Below are 26394 nucleotides of genomic sequence, written 5' to 3'. Positions count from 1 at the left end.
CCCTCAGCTGGAACAGTGTCACTTTCTCCAAACTCTGATGAATATCATTTCAAAAGTGGAGATCAATTCCCGGCCAGCAAGAAACTTTCTCTTTTCTTTAGCTCCTATTGATGAAACATCAACCAACTATTCTGGATTATTAACCAGATACCAGATAAATAGAAAGTATTGTCTTCTTGTATCTGAATCAGCAAAGTGGGACCTTTCCCAATAAACTTGCAATCTAATAAATAGCTTAACTTCAGATGAGTCAAATATCTGGCATTTTTGCTGAAGCTATAATCAGCTCTGTCAACAAATATGTTTTTTAAAAGACTTCATTAAACTCACAAGAACACTTGATTGCTTGCAAATTTCAGTAGTGCCTTTTCCTCTGATTCTCCATATAATTCATGGGGAGAAAGTATGTTAACTTTGAAGGCTCTTTTGCTCAACGTGCTTGGCCTACTCAATAAGCATTCCTTCTTTTCAGCTTTGTGTTATCAACTACTCCACTGAGATAGCAGAAGCAAATGGGATTCTATCCAGATTAGTGTTGTTAATGATGTGTGAAACATAGTGAACAAATAGTTTCACCTCAGAGAGGCATACTGATGACTCTGCAATGCAGAGGGAAGGCAATTTTGATCTTGATCCCAAAGGATGTTAAAACCATAGGGAATTTTAAGCATACAGTGGGAAGAATATTACAATGTGGTTTTGTTCAAGTGTGATGGGGAATAGAGAATAAGAAATACTTTGTTGTTGGTTACTATGAAGACAGCCTCCAGGTAGTTCATTTATTTAGTTTTGATAGCATTCTTTTCCCTTTTCTCTAGTAAGCCCAAGTGATACGTTGCCTCTGGCCACATCTATCTTCTGCAAAAGACAATACCCACTTGGCAGGGTAGGGATGGTTGTGGGTCAGCACTTCCTATTCATGGTCTTCCAAGTTAGTTTTTTTAGCAGGGCAGCAGTGCCCCATTTTGACTTTAAAAACATTTGAGTCTCTGCACTCTCCATGTGAGATGGCTCTTTACTCTTGCATTTTTTTTGTTAACTAATTTGTTTAACCCCCCCCCCCCCAAAAAAAAAAATTTAGAAGTCAAAACAACAACAACAACAGCAAAAACTAAAATGTCCTTGCCCATGTTCTATCTACTAGGGATGGGAATGAACTGAACCATCAATAATGATTTGTGGTAAAAATGGCCAATTCATGGTTTCTTTTGAACTGGTTCATCTGATCCTGCCACACCCAAACATGAAATGAACTGGCCTTTTTTTTCTTGGTTAGTAGTAGAGTAGATAAGATAAAATAAACTTGCAGAGCATTCTCCAGAGCATGTCTGCTCCATCGCTGCAATCTTCCCGGACCTCCACTCACCTTCTTGATTAGTAGCTACTGATGAACCTCGCCTCCACAAATTTGTTTAACTCCTTTTTAAACCTATCTATGCTCATAGTCATCATTATGTCCATGTACAGTGAATTCCATTGGGTAACCCCAAGCAGAAGAATTATGGGACAGGGAGAAAAAGTTTTCTTTACAACCCCGCATAAAAAACCCCTCTCTCCTTCCTCAGTATTCTGACCAGTGATTATGTCCATGAGTTCCACATATTATGAAACCTTCTATGATTATCTTACAGCTGGACAAAGGAACATTTTGGCAGGGCATTTATTGAGTGAGAGCAACAGTCTGGAACCTGCAAATCTGTGAACCTTGACTTTTCAACCAGAACAGGAGCTAAGGAGTTAGAGTGAACACTGGATTTGAATATTTGACTATGAGAAAGAGGGGGAGAGAGAGGCAGAGATGATAACAATCAAAAATTGTACATAAATTCTCACATTTTTGAAAATAAATTTTGTTCAAAAATAGAAGGAACTATTGGCTCTTTGGCATAATAGCAATGAAAACATTTGGAGACTAAGAAAACAATCTGGATGTGATGATTTGCCTACTTTTACAAATCTATACCAGATCAAATTCAGTCTAAAGGTCCAGGCCTCATAACAAAAAAAATTGAGATTCTTCCAAAGGTTTGGGCGGACCATAATCCAATATGCTGGTCAACTAAATTGCAAAGAAAATCAAGAAGATGGAGAATTAATGAGGATTTACTACAAAATAAAGACACTGTATTATTCTTAGAAAAGGAGACTGCAGCATTCTTCCAAATAAATGAAACGGATGATATGGAATATCCAACAGTATGGGACACTTATAAAGCAGTAATGAGGGGTATATTAATTACATTGAATAATAAAGACAAAAGAGCAAGAGAAGAAAGGCTGTCAGCATTGCAAAATGAAATAGATAAAAAAGAAAAGGACTTAAAAAAAAGACCAGGGAAGAAAAAATTAATAAAAGAAATTACGATATTACAATCCCAAGTTAAACATTTGCTGAATAAAGAATTAGAATGGAATTTAAAAAATTTGAAACAGAAATCGTTTGAAAGTGCAAACAAACCTGGTAAATACCTGGCCTGGCAATTAAAAAAAAGGAAAGAAAATAAGACTATAAATAAAATCATGGCAAATGGGAAAACAGTAGTGGATCAAGAAGGAATTAAAAGAGAATTCTTTAAATACTATGCAAATTTATTCAAGGGTGTGAATGTAAGTAAAGAAAAAGTGGAAGAGTATCTACGAAACATTCAGGTGGCACCTTTGACGGAACATATGAAAAAGATATTAAATGACCCAATAGAGAAAATTGAAATAGAAGCAGCAATAAAAGCAATGCAAGAGGGTAAAGCTCCAGGGCCAGATGGATTCACGTCAAAATTTTACAAATCTCTCAAGGATGAATTAACACCCAAACTGTTGAAGTTGTTAAACACGATAAGAGAAGAAGGGAAAATCCCAAAGACCTGGAGGGAAGCTGTAATCTCTCTGATTCCTAAGGAAGATAAAGATAGCACAAACGTAAAAAATTATAGACCAATCTCATTGTTGAATAATGACTATAAGATCTATACAAGAATTTTAGCAGAGCGACTGAAACAATACCTGACCAACTTTATAAACAAAGACCAAGCGGGATTTCTTCCTAAAAGACAAATAAGGGACAATGTAAGAGCTGTTATTAATGTTGTGGAATACTATGAAAAGCACCCGGAAAAAGAAGTGGCCTTATTTTTTGTTGACGCAGAGAAAGCCTTCGACAACTTAAATTGGGACTTTATGTTTGCGGTAATGGAAAAAATTAATTTAGGGGAACAATTTATAAAAATGACAAGAGCAATATATACAGATCAGCATGCAAAATTGTGTATAAATGCAGACCTTACCAAAGAATTGAAAGTGAGTAAAGGAACAAGGCAAGGATGCCCGCTATCACCATTGTTGTTTATAATGACTCTTGAAATTTTGTTACAACAAATTCAAAAAGATGAAAAAATAGAAGGTCTAAAAATTAGAAGATTCTCTTATAAATATAAAGCTTTTGCAGATGATATAGTGTTTATAATGGAGAATCCGGTTCAAGTGTCACCACTGCTGTTAGCTAAGATAAAAGAATACGGAGAACTAGCAGGATTATACATAAATAAGGAGAAATCGAAATTCCTCTGTAAAAACATGCAACCAAATAAAACAAACGAACTACAAAAGGTGACAGGTTGTGAAGTCACAACCAAAGTTAGGTACCTTGGAATAGAGATAACAATGAAGAACATTGATTTATACAAAAACAATTATGAAAAACTGTGGTGTAAGATGGACAAAGATTTGATGAAATGGAATAAACTCAACTTGTCCTTACTGGGCAGGATAGCTGCAATCAAAATGAATATTTTGCCAAGGATAATGTATTTGTTTCAAACCATCCCGATTGTAAAAGAAGCAAAACAATTCAACAAATGGCAAAGGAAAATCTCTGATTTCATTTGGGCCGGAAAGAAACCAAGGATAAAGATGAAGATCTTAACGGATGCCAAAGAGAGAGGAGGTTTTCAACTTCCCGATTTAAGACTATACCACGATGCAGTTTGTTTGACATGGATAAAAGATTGGATAATGCTGTTAGATAAAAAACCTTTGTGGTTAGAAGCTCACGGAAATAGATTCGGCTGGCATGCATACATGTACTATGGGAAGAATAAAATGGATGGTTTTTTCTCTCACCACTATGTCAGAAATACATTACTAAATACTTGGATAAAATACAAGAAATACGGGGACGAGAGAAAACCATTATGGATAGTGCCAGCAGAAGTAATAAAAATAACAGCTGATTCTGAAGAAAAAAGAGAAATGTCATATAACCAACTGCTTAAGATTCAAGGAGACAAAATTGAATTAAAAACCTCAGAAGAGCTAAATAACAATTATGATTGGTTTCAAATGCAACAAATTAAAAGTTTGATGGAAAATGACATAAAATCAGAGGGGATTAGACGAGAACAAACAGAACTGGAAAGAGTCCTGTTAGGTGACAATGAAAAATTGATATCAAAAGTATATAAGTTATTATTGAAATGGTCTACAGAAGAAGAAGTAGTAAAGTCTCAAATGGTCAAATGGGCAATTAATGTGAATAGAGAAATACAAATGGAAACATGGGAGCACCTCTGGAAGAACTCAATGAAGATATCAACTTGTCAAAGCATTAAGGAGAACTGTTTTAAAATGATGTATAGGTGGTATATGACTCCGAAAAAATTGGCTAAGATAAGTAAGAAAATGTCGGATAGATGTTGGAAATGTAAAAAACATGAAGGTTCTTTCTTCCATATGTGGTGGACATGTGAAAGAGCGAAAGAATTCTGGAAGATGATACAACAAGAAATCACCAAAATTTTGGGCTATGATTTTAAGAAAATTGCAGAGACGTTTTTACTTGGATTACAATTAGAAAAATACCCAAAAGAAGACAGGACTTTAATTTGGTACCTGTTATCAGCTGCTAGGACTTTGTACGCGCAGCTTTGGAAGCAAGGAAAAATACCAGAGAAATGGGAATGGACCATGAAAGTTTTATCGTGGTGTGAAATGGACAAATTAACCAGAACACTAAGAGACTATGACTTAGAGATATTCAAAAGGGAGTGGAGAAAATTTAAAGGATATATGGAGAAAACTTGGAAAGTAAAGAAATATTGGACATTTTTTTAGTTGTAAGAATATATATACGGAACTTTGAGCAATCAGAAGTGCCTTTAGTATGGATTTGAACTTATAACCTCGGGGAAGTCAACATTGGAGGGAGGGGGGATGGAAATGTCATATGGGTTAATGTGAAAAAAAAAAGAAAAAATTAAGAAATAGATAAGCTTTGTAACCATATGCTACCAATAAATTGTTTAAAACTGAAATTCAGTCTAAAGGTCTATTTCAGAATATCACTATGTTCATATTACTCTTGTTGTGATCCTAAAATGTGTTCTACATACACAAAAGGATACCTAATTGTAAAGCAAGTCACACCAATGTCCACAGTGCAGTTATTACTGAATCCAGTTTTTAAATTTATAATCAAGATAACCGATTAGACTTGCTTCTTGACTTTCTGATTGCTCGACAAGTGAAGTAAAACAAAGCACATTTTAAAACATCTAAATAAGGATTGATGCATTGAACAGTCAGGTACGATCTGAAGCTTAGAAAAAAGAAAATGAAACTTTGAAAGTGAAGTATCAACTGTTATTTTCTTAAGATCAGGCAGTTCTGAGCAGGATCATTAAAACATGGTTTGGCTGCTTTTATTTTAGCTTTTGTTCTTACTTATTTAGGATGGCTTCACATTTGTTTAATATGCTATTGTTAGGGTCAGACCTCTCCTCCTGCTGAACATGGCATCCTGAGAGAGAAACTTTACTTTAGTAAGCACCCCAGAATCACGTTTTGGAGATTCCCTGGCCTGAAAACTGGTTCTGGTGTCACAAACAATGGATGCTGGTAAACATAGGCCAGAGACATGTCTGGGCAGCAGTTCTGGAAGATGTAAAGTCATGGGTTTGTCTGCTGTCTTCACCTTAAGACCATACACAATGGCAATAATGGGTCACCAGGAAAATACATTGTTTCGCCTTAGACAATGACAGGAGGTCCGAATGTAGTTTGTGTTGCATCTGAAGTTGAATTAAAAATGTTAATTAAACCTCTGTCCAAAGAAAATCTCTTAATTGTGGGTGCTTTGAAGGTACATATCTAGTTATAGGAAAGGCAAATGGCATAGATGAGTTAGTTCTTAAGTAATGGAAGCAGCTGGCAAGGTCAAAACAGAACTAGCAGAAACAGGCACTAAATCAGGGGTGTCAAACTCATTTGTTATGAGGGCCAAATCTAACATAAATGAGACCTCGTCAGGCTGGGGCATATTGGGCCAGGCCATGTGTGTATCTATTTAAGACTAAGTAGTAGAGATATAAACTTTATAAAGGATACAGACAAACACAATTAAAGGTTGTTTTTTTTTAAAAAAAAAACCCCTGAAAACATGCTTAAACATTAGCACTCATTGGTCTTAAAGGTGCTTTCTTTGTAGCTCTCTCATAGGATCCAGGAAACTGGGCAAAGGAAGCGCTGGCTCTTTCCTTCTTTCCCCAGGGGATGAGGAGAGAGAAGAATAGAAGGAAGAGAGGCTTGACTCGGTAGCTCTGCTGGGTGATTGAGAGAGCCTGGCAAAGCAAGCTCTCCCTCTCCCACTTCTTTCCCAAGGGAGGAGCAGGCCCGTAGCCATGGGGGGGACACAACCCCCCAATCCCCCCTTGGACCTTTATGGCCCCTCCGTTTCCTGGACCTCACTCTCTCTGCGCTGCTTTGGCAGCCCCCACCACACCCCCAACATGAGGTAAAAGAGCTCACAGCCTTACACAAAACTGCAAATATCCTTTGAGGAATAGTGCACAAGGGTGTTTAAAGGCCCTCCAATAATGAGTGAAGAGTCAAGCCAAATGCTCCTGCTACCATTTTGGTAGAATAATTCCTTATAAACCCTCAGAAATCCACTTAACTTATAATGACATATCCATGAATGTGATACACATAAATGTTATGAGATTATTTACTGAAAGAATACTGGTCCCAATCTAGAATAATATGCAATTAAATCAAATTATTGTCCGTGGCCTATAGGTGTGCCAAACTCTGGACTGTGGTTATGCACGTCACTGAAGACAACATCCCAACCCTAAAACACGGCAAAAGTTTCCACTGAAATCAATGAGAATGTATTCCATACAACGATCCCAAGATACATGCCAAAAGAGTCTAAGACCTAAACACAGTGGATATGTATGATGCCATGGATCTCAAACTGAGGACCCCTGTGTAATCAGGAATTCACCAGAAGAGGGAGCCACAGGTATATCAAGTTAGCTAGCTGTTGATCCTTGGGTGCTATCAAAGCAGCTGGCTGCAAAAAAAACACTACAGACTCACAGTAAACTTTCATTTTGCTTACTCAGCTGCTAATAATAAATGCATCTTTTGTACATCTTAAGTATCTGCCACAGTTTAATTTACTCCAGTTGTCTCTCTTGTAAGGACCATGTTCCTATCTGCCTGTTACCTATTGTACTTGTTCTCTATTTCTGCCATGCTTTCTCTGTTAAATTCTTTTTGGGGGAGGGAATATGCATGCATTTTCCTTTGTATTCTAACACAAGCCCCCCTGTCCCACCATTAACACCTCCAAGAAGATCTCAAGTATACACCTGGGACCATTAAGTGTAACGCAGCAGGAGTGTCCTGAGACTTTGTAGAACTGCTAACAGCACCAAATTTGATAGACAAATGGCCCGTCTTAGCACAATGTAGCTTTACATATGTGTGGCTTGTTTGTTTCAAGATTTACATTTAGGGTTGCCAAACCCCAGGTGGGGGCAGAGTCATCAGAAAGTGGGGGGAGGAATGTCTGCTGGACATTCCATTATTCCCTATGGAGACTGATTCCCATAGGGAATAGGAATGAGAATTGATCCACAGTTATCTGGGGTTCTGGGGGGCTGTTTTTTGAGGTAGAAGTACCAAATTTTCAGCATAGCATCCAGTGCCCCTCCTCAAAATACCCTCCAAGTTTCAAAAGGATTAGACCAGGGGGTTCAATTCTATGAACTCCAAAGAAGGTGCCTCTATCCTTTATTATTTCCAATGGAGGGAAGGCATTTAAAAGATGTGCAGTCCTTATAAATTTGATAGCCAGAACTCCCTTTGACATTCCATTATGCTTGTCACAACCTTGCTCCTGGCTCCACCCTCAATGTCTCCTGGCTCCACCCCAAAGTCCCCAGATATTTCTTGAATTGGACTTGGCAACCCTATTTACATTGCTATCTGGCTGTCACTGCAAATCCACCTTTCCTTATCTAAGGCTGGTCTGGAGCTTATACAGCACAACATCTTGCTCCGTCTCTGGCTTCTTGTGTGCTAGAGATGCAAACTATGATTAGAAGGCAGGCCATCTTTTGAGTTTCAAAGCAGAAAAATAAAAATAACTTTTCTCCTTTTGGGGGGGAGGGGGGGTGATCATTGAGCCGAGAGATTATATGCATATAACAGTGTCTCTCTTTCTTGGACATTCTAGATTCCAGGTTAAAGTCAAAGATATATTAGATCATAACAGAAGGCACAGTTAACTAAGAAGCTGTAAAGTATATCATAGGATTGGACATGGACAAAACAATATTCTGTGCTTGATTTTCTGCTCATTTCCTGAATGAAATATCTGCTCATTCACACACATGATTCTTATAATTTTTGTAATTTGTGACAGCCTGTTGCTTTCCAGTTCGCAAGCTTATTGCCTTTCTTGCATTAACTTCACACATAAAACATCATCATATGAATCTTATCTCTATAGCTACCTTAATACCAGGTAGTCCAGGAAGCCCTGGGAGTCCAGGTTCACCCTATAAAGTGAAATTGTACAGCATTATAAGACAATACTAATGGAGCCAGAAGAACACCACCACCAATGTATGAGTATTTTATTGTCTTTTTACTAATTGTTAGCTTATTTGAAGATGAAAAAGTAAAAATATTTTAATAAATAGCTAAAATCCAGCAACTGTCCATACAATATTACATTTTAGAACCTAATGGATTAAACACAAAACCATGTTGGATCAGGCCAGTGGCTCATCCAGTCCAACACTCTGTCACACAGTGGCCAAAGAAAACATAGGTGCCATCAGGAGGTCCATCAGTGGGGCCAGGACACCAGAAGCCCTCCCACTGCTCCCCTCTAAGCACCAAGAATACAGAGCATCACTGCCCCAGACAGAGAGTTCCATCAATATGCTGTGGCTAATAGCCACGGATGGACCTCTGCTCCATATCTTTATCCAATCTGGATTCTGCCCCTCAAAATAACCTTTTTTTAAAAAACCCACAATTAAAGAAAAACTGCAATTGTTTATTATATGCATAAGCCTAATAGACCTAGAAGTTCAGCTCATCTCACTCAGATTGATGCCATGACTGCAGTTCACTGAAAGATCTATGAGAGCCCTTTTATAATATGTTTGTTCTTAAGAGGATTATACAGGACGTGTAACTAGAGAAATGGGCTTGCTTTTCCTATTTATTTTCATTATATGGTCTCAAGCATTACTACACACAGCCATCATCTCATCATACTCTAAATCAATGTGGATTTCATGGCTGTGTTCTTTGTGTTTTTTTTTTTTAAAATCACTATTTCATCCATTCTGTCAATAATAAATGTAATGGAGTAAGAACCGCTACACTGATACTACCTACATCTTTGGTAGTTATTCCCTGCCTGGTGAAAAAGCAAAAACCAAGAATATGATTCTAACGCCCTTATAAAAGACTCCATAGAACATTCAATACACAATTGTAATGGCTTCATAGATTAGTTCGTCTAAAAGTATTTAGTTGGCCTTTCTAATTAAAAGTGAATCTTATTAACAAATTCAATTTGCATAACAGAACAGGGTTTTTAAAATAAATAACTATTGGTTACAAATCATTACCACAACCATTTTTGAAAACAAGGATTTTAGTTGAAATTCCCATCAGCGGTCCTGATTTTTGCAGGTGCTTGGACCCAGTGATGAGCCACTCTTTAAATCCAAACTTTGGGTAAAGAAAGGTCTGCATAGATACAACTCCAAGACTCTGAAGATCAAGGAATCAATTATGTTAAGATTAATTTGACTTTACTTTCTAAAAGATTTCCATCAAGGACCGTGAACAGCTCAGAGAGAAACTAAATATACACCTTCATACACTGATAGTTCTATGGATCTTTGTGATATTCTGTCTACCAGTCTCCAGATTTGATTGTCTATATCTGGTGTCTAAAACAGAACAGGATTATTTTTGTGTATCTTCTTCCCTTCTATGTAACAGTCTTTCTTCTACAGAGGATACCACAAGCACTCAACATTTATGCTGGATAGTTAAGGAATTTGTAAATTTGTAAATTGTAAATTTGTTTGGGTAGTGAATTTTCACCACTGGCAATTTCTGGTTTTTCTGATGGAAGCATGTTTTTTTTTTTTTTTTTTAAATCAGCTAGCTAACTTTTTGGTTAATTTGTATTATGTATTATAATTTTTTAATTTGCTGTAGTGGGACTTGTGGATCATGAAGGGCAGGGAATAAATTAATAAATTTTGATATTGGTAAGATACCATGTGTCAAAGGTTTTTTTTTTTTTAAAAAGCTTTCAATTATGGAGAAGTTCATAGTATAAAAAATTTATTGATATTGCTTCGTTCCATGGATTTCACAATGAAGAAAGATACTGTTTGGAAAACTGTTAATTTGTTACCTTTTGTCCTGGTCGACCTGATTCTCCAGGTTCCCCCTACAATTAGGAAACAAATGATGAAATCCAACATAGGGGGATAGACATCAGCACACAATGGACTGTTGACACTCAGTGACAAAGCAAAGAAATTATCACTTCTACTTTACCTTTATCCCTGCAGCAGAAGACCCAGGATCACCCTGATAATAAAATCCAGGGAAACACAATGATCATTGCATATGTGAAAATTAATCAGAGAGTCAACAGCTTAGTAAACATTTGTAACCATGGTGACAATCAAGGTGAATGAATATGTATAGCAACATTCCTTGTTTGTGAGACCACAGATGAGCAGGCAATATTAATCAAGAGTCCAAGTCAAAGAACAAATGCAGATGAAGAAACTTCCCTGCTGATTTAGCTGCACCAAAACAGAAACATTTAAGGATATTTAAATAAATCTGTAAAAATTAAAATTAGAAAGTATACAGGTTGGACTGTCATGTGCTTTTTTACCAGTATAAGTGCTACAATTTTAAAACATATGTAAAAATATAATGCCTTATCCTTTTGAAAAACAACTTCTCCTGGCAAGAATCAGGGCTTATGTGTCAAACTCAAAACTCATAAATTAACAAACATCCAGAAAGAACATTATAACCATCCATTTATCCTAAATCAAGACCTGCTAGAGTGGTTGAAGTTCATCATGGTATTTGTCTTGTCAGCTTAAATCTAGCTAGACATCACAAATGCCAGGATAAGAGTATGTTCCTATTACATTCACTCAAGAAAATGTTTTGCTCCAATGGAGCACCTGCCTTTCAGATCATTTCTCCCCTAATTTTTGGTCTATTACTTCTACAGAACAAAAAATTCTAGAAATATTTAACCAAATAGAATCTTTGAAAAGGTCTCTATGATGAAGCTGACAAAAACTAAAGCATTTGTTTGTAATTTTTTTTAAGCTCAGAAACACCTAAAACTGATTTGCTCTAACACTACCATCATACAAATACAAAGACTCCTTATGTGCAGAGAAGTTCAGTTGCATTTCGTTTGTTCATAATTTATTTTTCAATGCTATCCTAGGAGTTTGGGGTCAGGGAAGGGAGAGGGAGTCATCATCTCATTTCATTTTTACAGAACTATAATGCAGGATGATAATGCCATCCAAGGCTTTTTTTGCAAATAAGGCCACATACCCCTGATGTAGCCAATCCTCCAAGAGCTTACAGGGCTCTTAGCACAGGGTCTACTGTAAGTTCCAGGAGGATTGGCTACATCAGGGGCATGTGGCCTAATATGCAAAGGAGTTCCTGCTACAAAACAAGCCCTGGTGCCATCCAAAACAGAGTTTCTAAGTCAACTGAAGTCAAAGAGCTTAGAAGGATCTAACTATACATAAAGGTGATATTGCAAGCAGGGCAATAGGGACCCTGACCAAAGAAAATACTTTTTCAAGAATGAGTTAACAGAACGGACTTTACTATTATAAACTGCAGGGAAAATATTACATTAACAGTAGACAAATTAGCACAGCAAGTAAGGGACTACACTGAAATTTTTCTCCTTGATATTTTAATTCTGTGTTTGCAGGAACTTTTCACATGAAGGAGCATAAAAAATGTTATCTGCTCACTTGCAGCCTGAAATAGTACATACCAGTTTACCACCCCAGAATTATATCACAGATTTCAGTTGCAGGTCTAGAAGACGCCTTAGAATGTTTCATATCTGTTTCATTCATATCAAATTCATGTTAAGTTAGATCTATCAATCATTATTAGCTCTGATTCCTTGATGGGACCTCCACATTTGGAGGTATTATTCCATTAAAAACAGATTCTGGAATGCATAAGAACATAAGAAGTAGGGTTGCCAGGTCCGCCCCCCCCTGGCCGCCATTGGGAGTGAGGGGGTGGTGTTGCCAGATCTGGGTTGGGAAACTCCTAGAGATTTGGGGATGGATCTTGGGGAGGACAGGGACCTCAGTGGGGTACACCATAAAGTTCACCAGTCAAAGCATTCATCGCCTACAGGGCAACTGATCTCTGTAGTCTGGAAATAAGCCGTAATTTCAGGAGATCCCAGGTCCCCAGGCTGGCAATCCTAGAAGTGCCCTGCTTGATTGGATGAGCAGTCAATCTAATCCAGCATCCTATTTCAGTGGCCAAACAGTTGCCCTGGAGGGTCAATGAACACAGTATATAAGCCAAAGCCCTCACAGATGTTTGACTTTCACAGGTTTACTACTTCTGCATGTGGAGGTTCCTTGTACTCAGCATGTCTAGTAGCCATCCTCCAAGAAGTCTAACATCCTTTTAAAGCCACCTGTTTGCGGCCATCAGTTTATCCACAAGCACCAAATTCCACAATTTAATTATTTATTGAGTGAAGAACAATTTTTTCCCTGAACAAAGTTTGAGTCCAATGGCACCTTTAATACCAACAAAGTTTAATTCTAGGTATAAGCTTTCAAGTGTTGCATACTTCTTCAGATAATCCCTTTCCCCCTCCCAGTATTTATTGACCATCAACTTCACACAAGTTCTAGTATTATGGGAGAGGGGAAAAAAAATTCCTCTATCCACTTTCTCTGTCTCATGCCTAATTTTATAAATCTGTACCATCTCAGTTGTCTTTTTTCTGGACTGCACCCTTTAGTCTAGTAAAAGTGTTTTCCCCAGCTCTGAGTTACATGAGGTCAAAGATGCAACTAATTTACATTTTTTCTAAAATCTGTTTTTTAATTTGTTATTGTCCACTACTATAAAGACATCTTTTTCACACTTTTCTGTATAAACCGTACCTTCTCTCCTGCGTCACCTTTTGGCCCAGCTTCCCCTGGATCACCCTAAAAAGAAAATATTTATACTGTGTTTTGATTAACCAGCAACAACAATTAAAATCTATAAAAATGTATTAGGGTTTTTAAAAAAATTATGGCAGGTTTTTATGATACTATAACTTTAGAGCAGAGAAAATAAAGAAGGTAATTGAATAGAGAAATTATAGACTGCAATAAACCAGGACTTTATGAATAAATGTAAGGGCTTACAGTTGTGCCAGTTGTTAAAAAACCATGTGTCAGCCCTCTCTATACACAGTAATCAATCTACTCAGAAAGAGTTAGAATGAAAAGGAGATCCCATAACTGAATTGTCTTCATTTACAAAAGCAATAACCAAGTATTATTTTTTTTAAAAAAATTCCATGGTTGCAAAAGCCAGGAGGCAATCTTATCTGATGCTAACTTTTCCATGATAACAATTTCTGGAACACATTTGTAGGATGAAGCAAATGGACCTGCAGGTTTCCACTGAAAAGCAATTTCAATCTGAGCAGCAATCACAGTTGGTTTTCTACTTGCCAAACAAATCCAAGCAGCAGTTTAAGTCACCACCTGCACTGAGAGCTGCAGCAACTGCTGCTGCCTCCTTTTGCACTGCTGCTTTGGTAGAACTCTTAATTGTAGTGATACAGGCACTACTACTGGGCTTGTCTTCTCCCAGGTGGCAATGGGGTAGTTCCGGACGGTGAACTATAAGACCTCCCCCTAAGCAGACAATTGCCCTAAGTTGTGAGCTGTCAGATCTACCCCCAAAGTGATGATCTGTGACAATATCGCTTCTCAAATCAACCCTACCACATACCTGCTTGGCTAATGAAATGCTTTGAGCAAATTCTGGCAGCAATCATAAATGACATATAAGAACTTTATGCAATAAACATTTCCCTTTTGGAAACAAGTTTACCAATAACAGAACTCAGGCTTTTTTTTTTTTAGAAAAAGCCCAGCAGGAACTCATTTGTATATTAGGTCACACACTCCTGATGTCACCGTTGTTTCACACAGGGCTTTTTTTGTAGGAAAAGCCTAGCAGGAACTTATTTGTATATTAGACCTGTGGCCAAGAAGCTCTGCCTGTTTATACAGGAACACCCCAATAGCTAGAGAGAGAGAGTGGGGCACCTATTTCTGGAAACAAAATGGAGTCTGATCAGAAACAGGCCAAGGAAATATTCCATTCAAAATGGAGTAGAACTAGCAGAAAGCTTGTTCTGGTCAACACCTAAGACAGCCTTTTGACATGGCCTACTCCCCCACTCAAATGGAATGCATAAGGACAATGGGGTCTGCCAGTAAGTATGACTCTTAACTTAATCCTCAACTACTGATCAATGGCCTATCCCTCAGGCCCATTACTTCTACTTAGCCTTTTCTATTTACTTCTAGGCTAATGCCTACCAAGTTGCTCAAAGTCTTTGTCTACTACACTGATTTCCTTCCTGGGTGTCAAACCAAGCCAGTTTAAACCCATCAACTGCATCCTGACCCATTCTTCTAATAATTACTGTATAAGCACTATGTATGGTTACCTGGAGATCCAGGTAATCAGAGTCAGGTCTGCTCATTGGCTTGAGGTAAGCACCCAATCAGGTACCCAGAAAAGACACATCACTGCCTACCACAAGCCAGTCCCTTTTCTGGGAGGACCTCATCCCCTCCAAAGATTATAAACATGAGAGCAAGCCACACCTCTTTGTTCAGTCTGAGCACATGTAACCAGATTGTCACACACACCCCAATTACTCTAAGTAAGGGCCCCCCTCAGACATGGCACATGGCAGTGCATGTGTATATCTTCTAGTTGTAACTTGACCCTAAGCACATCTGGACCAGGTAGTATCACCTTGTCTATGTTTTACCCTTGTGTTACCCCTATTTTTATATTTTTCTTAGGAACTGTGTGATTGTTGTATGAATTATTTCCTTTGTTTGAATGTGTGATTTCTTAATAAATATCTTTTAGTTTACTAAAATTCTCCCTCAGGGAGGGAGGTAATTGATGGATCTGTAATATGAAAGTAAGATATTGTAGGAATGTAAGATGGAGAAATAACATGAGTTATATTACAAAATTAAAAAATTATTTAACCGCCCCCCTAAAAATCTCATTATTTAAAGGGAAATTCTTGGGAGACCACCTCCCGTATACAAAGGTTTTGATCCTGCTTAAGTTAGTCATATGTGCCCACCAAACTAATTCCCCAAACCTCCTTTGAGGGCAATTTGCCTATTAGGACACACCCCCTGATGCCAAGTCAGCCGGAACTGCATTCCTGTGCATTCCTGCTCAAAAAAAGCCATGAGAACTACACATTATGCATAGCTACACATATGCACATTTCCCCCCTGAAAGTCTTCTTCATCCTTTACAAATTGGGGAGCTATAATTCAAGGGGGAGATCGGGCACCCGGGGGGGGTGGTTTTAAAAATTCTTTTCCCCTCTCTCTGTTTCCGAACAAAAGACTGTGATTGCCAAGTGGCTCTCCCCCCCCCCCACACGCATTAAAGAAAACAGATGATAGCTCTCTAACGTGATGTGATTTGTCTGAAACCCTTAATTTTGTACCATGAAATTAAGATGGAGGATTTCTTCATTCATTTCATATCACTCACTATCCATCCTTACTATAGCCCCCATCCCAATGAGTTTTTTCAGGCTGGTACCATGATCCCCAACGTGGCAACTTAAGTGATCAAATGGGAACTGTTCTTTTTTCACCAGCAAAAAGTTGGCTGGATCTAAACTCAAATTTCCTTTGATAGTGGTTAACTTCCTTCAAGAAAACCTACAGTATGGTTCTTTACTGTTTTATTGTACCATCTATTGTCTTACTTTTTTTTTTTTACTGTTTTATCATTTTGATGGATTTTTGTTATAAACTGCAGAATGTACTTGATTTGCATTATGTAATCTGCCTTGAGTCTCCGTGAGAAAAGTAAACTATAAATAATGCAAATATGTAAAAATAGTCACTCGATTTTTCCAAACAAGAAAAGTAGTCTTGGACTTTGCTTCATGATCGTACCCAGCCCATGACACTAGATGAGATGTCAGGAATGTTAAAAGCATGGAACCACTGAGCCATATTAGGGAAGGGGCTATATGGCTCAGTGGTAGATCATCTGCTTTATGTGTATAAGATGCAAAGTTCAACCCTCACATCTTCAGTTGAAAGAATCAAGTAGTAGATGATATAAAAGACCTCCACCTGGCACCCTAGAAAGCTGTCAGTCAGAGTAGACAATACTGACCATAACAGTCCAAGAGTCTGACTCATGTGACTTTTAATGTGATTCTATGGAATTATTGTTGGAGAATTACAGTAAAATCCTAAACAAAGATATATCCATCTAGGTCAACTTACTTCAGTGGATTTAGAAGGATACAGTTCTAAGATTCCACTGGTAAACTCCATATGAAGCTAAAAGATAACTATGGCCTAGGTAACAAGTTACACAATTTAAACAGCTTGGAAATATACAGAAAAGTTTAAGTAATCACAAGACTAAGCCGCACAATTAAAAAAAAAATACCTGGTGTATAAGAATTTAGTTCAGATGTATAACAATTAACAGTAATTCATCATTAGAAATTGGTCACCTAAGAACTAGAGTTTATAGATTGTATGTGTTACAATCTCTATAGAAAACAAGGCTTCATCCAGTTTGACATATTGCCACACTCCAACAGGGTCTTTGTGTGTTGCTAGGTTTGGTGCAGAGTTCTCATCATGAAAGAAGGCAAAAATTAGAATGACCCCATGCTAGTATGTAATATATCTTCTAGACTGCAGCTCTAAAATTCAATCAGCATTTTCAAGAAATTATTTAAAATAACATGCAAAAGAATTCTCTGTGAAACAGCAAGTTGGCTAAAAATATAGAATCCGTACTAGATTCATGAATTTGGCAACCATTAGATGACACTACATGTTGCTATATGGTAATTCTTTTCAGCCCTTTATTTTTCAGGAGTTTGTGAATGGAAACCTTGACCTTGGCATCAGCTGAACTCTAGAGAATGCAAATGCTACCATAAAATGGAAAATGTTAAAATAACTTGTTGCAGTATCTGAACATTACGTCTGCTAATAATATCCTGAGGGTAGTATACTAATGTCTTGGGGACCATTTGAGCCTTCTCCATTTGCTCTGAAGTGCTATTCTAACGAGGTAGTATTTACACAGATTTTGTTCTGCTTTCTTTGATAGTTATCTGTCCCCAAAACAGGATGGCTAACAGAACCATCTGTTATTTAATTGTTAAGCTTTCTGGAGAAAATAGGTATGTAGCCTTTTTATCTTCAGTGCTTTCATCAAAGTACAGTTTCAATTCTCTTGGTTTCTGCAGCTGACTATTCTCACCAGTGTTGTCCTCTTTTTAGGAATGTACCAAGTACAGGACATCTGAATCGGCAATTTGCTGAAACCCCAAGTCCCATAATAAAAGTTATATTACAAGCCACAGTGCTGCAGCTAATCTGCATGTTTTCAAGTGCAATCCAAAGAACAGTTACACTCTTCTATGGCCACTGAAATAGGATTGCACTATTTAGTGCCAAATTACAACTGGAAGGTTTCTTTTCTCTTTTTCTGCTTTCAGCATTTTTGTGATGCAATAATGTGGACTTTAAAAATTCAAAATCAAATGCTAGATAGGATCCTAGAAACATGCAAAATTGTTTGGATTAATGCTTTAGAATATTTAAAATGAGTTTCTGAAATGGTGTCAAGCAATTCTTAGGTTGCTCTGGATTCTTAAAGCAAGTGTGCAGCTCACCCTTTCTCCCCGATGTCCAGGGTCACCCTAATTGGAAAAAAAAACAGTAGAAACAATATATGAAGATCATTAATGATTCTAAAGTATGAACCCAAATCTGATATCGTGAGTCACAAAACTGAGAAACCTGTACAAAAACATTTCAACCTCCCAGGGCACTCAAGGGGGCAGGGCTGCCTGATACCCTGGGGCACCTTAGGCAGACTTGCTGTCTGGTGCCCCCCCAAAGCGCCCCCTGCGGTTCCGCGCTCTCTCCCTCCCTTCCCCACGTGTCAATTGCAATGCTGGAACCAGCTCTAATGCCACGTTCCGGCGATCTAAGCCCCCCCCACTGGCAATAACTCACTCAGCAGGTAAAATCGTGCCGCAGGGACTCGCTTGCACTTTGTCTGTCAGACCGACGTTCTGAAAGGGCGGCCTCGCTGTTGCTGACTCCTCCCCTCCCCACTTCATGGATGAGAGAGGAGTCAGCAACAGCGAGGCCACCCTTTCAGGACACTGGTCCAGACAGAGTGCAAGTGAGGCCCCACAGTGTGGTTTTACCCGCCGAGTGAGTCATCGCTGGTGGGGGGTGCCCTTTAGATCGCCGGAATGTGGCATTAGAGCTGGTTCTGACATCACAATTAACATGTTGGGAAGAGAGGGAGGAGGAGAAGGTGCAGTGGAGAGGGGGGGAGGCATGGCGGGAAGGGGAGGTGTGGTGGGGAGGCAAAGGAAAGGGAGGGGCAGCACGCAGCGATGGTGGGCGGCGATGGCAGGTGAGGAGGCAGGCAAACTAGGTGCTTGCCTGCGGCACCGGGAGGGGGTGGGGAGCTGAATTTTCCACCCTCAACCTCCCGATACCCTAGGCAACCACCTAGTGGGAGAGCCAGCCCTGCAAGGGGGGGACCCCAAAGTAGCTGTTTTATTGAAAGGAACTTCAGAAAGTGACTGGAGAGGGAGACTGCTGAATTACAAGTTTTTACAGCACGCAGAACATTGGAACCCTTGGGGCTTAACACAGATATCAGCTTCTTATCTCACTACATATGCTAAGTCACTCAGTTTTCATTTATACCCAGAAATCAAATTTTGTTGGTCTTAAAGGTGCCACTGGACTAAAACTTACTTCTCACATCTGTTGTTAATGCCTTTGTATGCCAATTTGCTATTTACATGTCTTACCAAATGTGTATTTATTGCTCAGTTACTTATGCATCTTAACTCAAATTAGCTCTTCCTGGCAACTATCCCCCATATGTAACAACTGAGGAAATCTGTTTCAATGGATCAGAAGGAATGTGCATGTACAGTGCACATGCTAAGTTTCTCAGTTCTTGCTTATTTCCAGAACTGAACTATGCTAGTCTTAAAGGTGCCACTGGAATCAAACTTTGTTTTCACAACTGTTCATTAATGCTAATTTACTAACATTCAAAGATCTTACCAACTGCCTTAATCCAATCTAAGATATAATTACACACTTACTAATGCATCTTGATTCTAACTAGCCCTTCCTGGCTATTGACCCCCCTTTCAATAAGTAATGATTGAACAAATTCTGTTTCACTGAACCTGAAAAAGTGTGTTTGCACATATACTTTCGGGGGAGGGACTTTGTTGGTCTTAAAGGTGCCACTGGACTCAAACTTCTTCAAGGACAGAAAAGTAAGTCTTTTGTATTTTGTAGGAACTGGCTGATGAACATGTGGGTAGTTTGGGATTCCAAAACAGCCCAGATTACATTGTTTAATCTCCATTCATATTTTCGAAATCTGGTGCACAGCTCAGGATCCTTAGAATCCAATGTAAGAAAGTTTAAACTTGTTGCTGTTCATATCACTAACACATTGATAAGCAACTTTTCATTCTCAGAATACAGCTCTGACAGCTCATCTTGCACAAATTCAGTTACTTTACCTCATTCAAATCCCATCTGATGGGTATTGATTTCTTGGCAATTCTAAAGTACACTGATGTGGAAACTAATTAAGCATTAAGCATCATCATTTAGATTCTAAAGTGAGAAATGATGGTTCTCCAGTGGCCTATGTTCTTCCCTGATGGACAAAAAGCAAGCCAATATTTTTAACATTTTTCCTGATTAGCTGTCAATAGCAACAGGACACACATATTCTGTTGAGAGACAGATGTGCATTTGAGAGACATTGGCACAGCTGATGCAATCTCAGAAGGTCAAGCCAAACCACTAACTGAAACTGTGCATGGGCAGCAGAAGAATGCACCAGGCTACTTTTCTTGGTCAAACTAGACCCCAGTTTCATTTTAGTCCTTGTCCAGTATTCCTGCCAGTTAAGACTAGCTGGCATACTCTAGATCAAGGTCTGAAGGAGCTTTTGTATGCCTTACAAATGTGTAGAGTACATTTTGAACAGTGAGCTGAGTGTTGGGTGTGGATGCAGACTTGGGTTCAACTATGAGGCTCAGTAGAAGTTGTTCTCAACATTCTACCACAGAGTTGTTGTGAAAAAAAATGAGATCAAACCTGTTGCTTTACACACACTAAGGTAAATTAAGCAGAATTTTATTCACTCACCTTAAGTCCAGGAAGTCCTCTCTCCCCCATTACACCAGGTTCACCCTAAAATGACAAAAAAAGAAAAGCTATAATGAATGATATCGTAGAACAAGACAAGTGATAAATAAAGCTTAGGAAAACACCAAATGCCACAATGGCAACCAGCCAGTATGATCTTTAATGCCACTGTTAAACTGGCACTAGAATTGGACCAAACCAAATTTGCACTGGGAATTCCATATCTGGAGTTCAGTGATTTTTAAAAGTCAGTTATTAGGTGCACAGGCTGGAATCATAATACACAGGATGAGGTAAATGTTTATTCTCATATAGCATCTCCCTGGGGCTGCTTCAGGTAGGGGAAAATGGTGCAAGGGATGGCTTAAACCTTCAAAGGTACCATGATCCAGCACATCTGTAAACTGTATTTTCACAACTAGACTGGCATCAGCACACCCTGAAATGCAGCAGCTGCCAGGATCCAGGGCTTATGGCAAATCCCACTGCTTTCACACACAAACCCAACTTATTTGCTAGCTCTCTACCACACTCCAGCTACACTCACTGCCCAGCGCCACTAGGAAAAGGACTGCAGGTATTACTGAGCATGAGCAGTGGGAGAATTCATAAGTAGGCATAGCAAGGATGCACAGGCAAGCAGGAGGCATATGGATGGGGGAAAGGGAAGGAGGGCATGTGTGGGGACCTGGATATAGGCAGAAGAGGGGCCCTGGGAACTCTCTGCCTAGGCCTCCTCAAAATTTGGAACCAGCCCAGGCTGGGGGTGCCATGTTGGTGCTTCCAATGCATAAGAACATAAGAGAAGCCATGTTGGATCAGGCCAATGGCCCATCCAGTCCAACACTCTGTGTCACACAGTGGCCAATTTTTTTTTTATATTCTTTCTCTACCTTCTCCATCCCATGCATAATCTTGTAAACCTCTATCATGTACCCTGCAGTCGACGTTTCTCCAAGCTAAAGAGTCCCAAGCGTTTTAACCTTTCTTCATAGGGAAAGTGTTCCAAACCTTTAATCATTCTAGTTGCCCTTTTCTGGACTTTTTCCAATGCTATAATATCCTTTTTTGAGGTGCGGTGACCAGAATTGCACACAGTATTCCAAATGAGACTGCACCATCGATTTATACAGGGGCATTATACTGGCTGATTTGTTTTCAATTCCCATCCTAATAATTCCCAGCATGGCGTTGGCCTTTTTTATTGCAATTACACACTGTCTTGACATTTTCAGTGAGTTATCTACCACGACCTTAAGATCTCTCTCTTGGTCAGTCTCTGCCAGTTCACACCCCATCAACTTGTATTTGTAGCTGAGATTCTTGGCCCCAATGGGCATTACTTTGCACTTGGCCACATTGAACCTCATCTGCCACGTTGACGCCCAATCACCCAGCCTCAACATATCCCTTTGGAGTTCCTCACAATCCTCTCTGGTTCTCACCACCCTGAACAATTTAGTGTCATCTGCAAACTTGGCCACTTCACTGCTTACTCTCAACTTCAAATCATTTATGAACAAGTTAAAGAGCATGGGACCCAGTACTGAGCCCTGTGGCACTCCACTGCTTACCGTCCTCCACTGCGAAGACTGCCCATTTATACTCACTCTCTGCTTCCTATTAATTAACCAGTTTTTGATCCACAAGAGGACCTGTCCTTTTACTCCATGACTCTCGAGCTTACTAAGGAGCCTTTGATGAGGAACTTTATCAAAAGCTTTCTGGAAGTCAAGGTAAATAATATCTATCGGGTCTCCTTTGTCCACAAGTTTGTTCACCCCCTCAAAGAAATGTAGCAGGTTAATGAAGCAAGATCTTCCCTTACAGAACCCATGCTGAGTCTTCCTCAATAAGTCGTGTTCATCAATGTGCCTACTCATTCTGTCCTTGATAATGGTTTCTACCAACTTTCCCAGTATTGAAGTCAGACTGACTGGCCTGTAGTTTCCCGGATCTCCTCTGGAACCCTTTTTAAAGATGGGGGTGACATTTGCTACCTTCCAGTCCTCAGGAACGGAGGTAGATTTCAATGAAAGATTACATATTTTTGTCAGAAGATCCACAAGTTCAACTTTGAGCTCTTTCAGAACTCTTGGATGTATGCCATACGAACCTGGTGACTTAGTTTTTAATTCGTCTATCAGTTTTAGGACCTTCTCTCTTGTCACCTCAATCTGACTCAGGTCTTTCAAAATCCCTTCCAATATAAGTGGTTCTGGAGCAGGCAAACACTTCTCATCTTCCACAGTGAAGACGGAGGCAAAAAATGCATTCAGCTTTTCAGCCATTTCCCTATCCTCCTTCAGTAATCCTCTGACCCCTTGGTCATCCAAGGGCCCCACTGCCTCCCTGGCTGGTTTCCTGCTTCTAATATATTTGAAAAATTTTTTATTGTTGGTCTTTATGTTTTTTTGCAGTATGCTCCTCATAGTCCCTTTTTGCCTGCCTGATCACAGTCTTGCATTTGATTTGCCACTGCCTGTGTTCCCTTTTATTAATCTCACTTGGACTAGCTTTCCACCACTAAAAGGAGTCCTTCTTACCTTTTACAGCTTCCATTACTTTGTTTGTTAACCATGCAGACCTTCTCTTATACCTGTTTGTGCCTTTCCTAACTTGTGGTATGTATTTTATCTGAGCTTCCAGGATTGTAGTTTTAAATAGCCTCCAAGCTTTCCCAAGGGTTTTGACTGTATTTACCTTTCCCTTCAGTTTCCTCTTCACATGCCTCCTCATCTCAGAGAATTTACCCCTTTTAAAGTTAAACGTGGTTGTGCTGGTCTTTTGGAGCAACTCTCTATTTATACAAATGGTGAAATCAATAATGTTATGGTCACTGCTCCCAAGCGGTGCGATCACTTTTACATCTCTCACATATTGTTTGGCCTTGAGCCAATAGAACTTACAGGTGTATGTGGGTTTGAACACAAAGAGGGATATAATCAGAATCCATTTGTGTAATTCTGAATCATCTCAAAGCTGGGTCAACAAAAAGGACTGCATTCATCAGCATATGACCCCTGCTACCCACATAGCGTCTCTGCACAGTCTGTACTGATTCCCCATTTCTCTCTTCTCTGCCAAACAGGAATTCACAGGATTAGCAGTAGTTTGGTCACACAAGGAAGGCTGACAAAAATCCATGTTTAAATTACAGTAGCAAAACACAAGAATCTTTTTACACCTTAAAAACCAACAGATTTATTGACGTATAGTTAAGGTACCATTAGATAGTTCATTGTTTTCCAAAATCTCATGACACACCTCACCCTAGACACGGCTTCCTGCACTTTCGGCTTTGCCAAAATAAGGAGCTCTTGTTTGGATTCTCCCCCAGCCCCCAACCCTGGCCCCACATCTAAATATTTTCAATGAAAGATTGTAGACATGGAGCAGACATAAAAGCGGGAGGGGGGGCAGTCACTTGTTGTGTAAACATTACATGAGAAGATCTATCCTAAACACGTGCCAGTAAACTTCTAATATTAAGTTTGAAAAACATACATTATAAAGGAACCAGGTCTTTCCCCCCCTCTTTTTGGAGGAAAATCCCATAGCTAGATATTATCAAGCTAAATTGTTTTTGCATTCTGGCCTGACTGGGCACAGTCAGATTGATGTCACTCTGAGCTAAATGGCTAGAACTGAAGTCCCAGATTTGACTACATGGACTAGATTTTGGAGGCTTTAAAAAACAACAACAGCAGGAGACTTTAAAAAAATTAAAAGGAAAAAATCATATCAAAGAAAAACATTCAAAGGCATGACAAAAGAACATTTTAAATAGGGGAAGCTGGATGGTAATTTTTTTCCTACTTCACTTTACAAACACTGCATTATTTTCAGCGAATTGGTCCCAGCAGACTATTTTAGCATTAAGCAGGGCTGGGGTGGGGTGAATAAATTACTTGAAAACATTAGCTAGAATGCTTCCTAGAAAGTCTGGCTTGTTAGTACCTTTATTTTATCCAGAAATGTTTTAAAGATAACCATTTGAGAACATCAGGAATGGTATACTACACACTATTTTAATAAAAATGTGGCAGAAAGTGGGAGGAATTATTAAAGAGTTCCCTGAGACCCAAACCAAACGTATCAGCATCTCAGACACTACCTAGGGGTGCCTCTGCCATTTTAGGGATGAAATTTCCTGTTTAGGGATGTAATTCCCTTTTTACAAAGGCAACTCTTCTAACTCTGGTGAATTTACCTTTGCATCAACAAGAAGTTGTAGTGTGATCGATTATTTTTTTTTGTTTCGCCCTCACTGAAAACTTATATTTTAGATTTCACTCTGGGTGATTGTATTATTAATGATAATAATAATAATAATACTTTTTATTTATATCCTGCCCTCCCCGCCGAAGCAGGCTCTTACATTTAGCTCTTTTTCTGGATCTTCCCATTATGCCTTGACCAAGTATGCTGAGTCAGATTTACTGTTTACAAAAGCAGTGGGCTCAGCGTCAGACTTCCTTAAGACTGTAGCGTGGATCATGGAGAGGTTTCTGTGCCCCTTGCTCTGGCTTCTGAAGAGAGGGAATTTCATCCCTAAAATGGTGGCAGTATCCCATGGTGGACTTGGGGACACATTCTAGTTTGGCTCTAAGATGCCATTACTGAATTACAGGTTTTGGGACCCTGGTTATGTTTAAATTCACTATACTGATAATTCTGATTTTGGGTTACCAACTCTGTGTTAGTGAATACCTGAAGACTTCTAGGTAGAACCTAAGGAAATCAGGATTTGGGAAGGGAAGGGACCTCAGCAAAATATAATGTCATAGAGTCCACTCTCTAAAGCAGCCATTTTCTCCAGGGGAACTGATCTTAATTGTATAGCAGGAGGTTGGCAACCCTAACCACGAAAAAACAGTTTTATTCTCTGAATACAACAATTCTACATTGTCAGTAGTAGAGTTGCCAAGTCCAATTCAAGAAATATCTGGGGACTTTGAGGGGTGGAGCCAGGAGACTTTGGGGGTGGAGCCAGGAGACATTGGGGGTGGATCCAGGAACAAGGATGTGACAAGCATAATTGAACTCCAAGGGAGTTCTGGCCATCACATTTAAAGGGACAGCACATCTTTTTAAATGCCTTCCTTCCATAGGAAATATTGAAGGATAGGGGCACCTTCTTTTGGGGCTCATAAAATTGGACCCCCTGGTCCAATCGTTTTGAAACTTGGGGAGTATTTTGGGGAGAGGCACTAGATGCTATACGAAAATTTTGGTGCCTCTACCTAAAAAAAACAACCCCCCCAGAGCCCCCGATACCCATGGATCAATTCCCCGTTATTCCCTGTGGGAATCGTTCTCCATAGAGAATAATAAAGTGCCCAGTAGACGTTTCCCTCCCCTCCACTTTCTAAAGTGGGGGGAGGGCCTCTAAACTAGGGAATCCCCTTCCCCCTCCCTCTCTCTCTCACACAAGCACTTACTGGGGCTGGCTCCTGCACAACTTTACTTGCTCTGAAAACGAAAGCAAAACAAAGGGAGGGGCTGT

The 26394-nt window shown here is 39.2% G+C and overlaps 1 protein-coding gene across 1 annotated transcript in view; it reads right to left on the bottom strand.

The window, feature by feature from the left end:
- The window catches only part of COL25A1 (collagen type XXV alpha 1 chain), a 491250-nt gene that overhangs the window by 68202 nt on the left and 396654 nt on the right, over positions 1-26394 (bottom strand). Inside the window, exons 13-18 of the mRNA XM_060246951.1 lie at positions 20886-20930; positions 18350-18376; positions 13527-13571; positions 10882-10914; positions 10736-10771; positions 8799-8843 (exon numbers count right to left, since the gene is read on the bottom strand). Coding sequence (XP_060102934.1) covers positions 8799-8843; positions 10736-10771; positions 10882-10914; positions 13527-13571; positions 18350-18376; positions 20886-20930 — 231 coding nt within the window. The remainder of the gene's footprint in view (positions 1-8798; positions 8844-10735; positions 10772-10881; positions 10915-13526; positions 13572-18349; positions 18377-20885; positions 20931-26394) is intronic.

The sequence above is a fragment of the Heteronotia binoei genome, chromosome 9, assembly GCF_032191835.1.
Source record: "Heteronotia binoei isolate CCM8104 ecotype False Entrance Well chromosome 9, APGP_CSIRO_Hbin_v1, whole genome shotgun sequence".
Lineage (NCBI taxonomy): Eukaryota > Metazoa > Chordata > Lepidosauria > Squamata > Gekkonidae > Heteronotia > Heteronotia binoei.
Note: the sequence above shows the minus strand (reverse complement) of the source record. Positions and strands in the feature narration are given on the sequence as shown.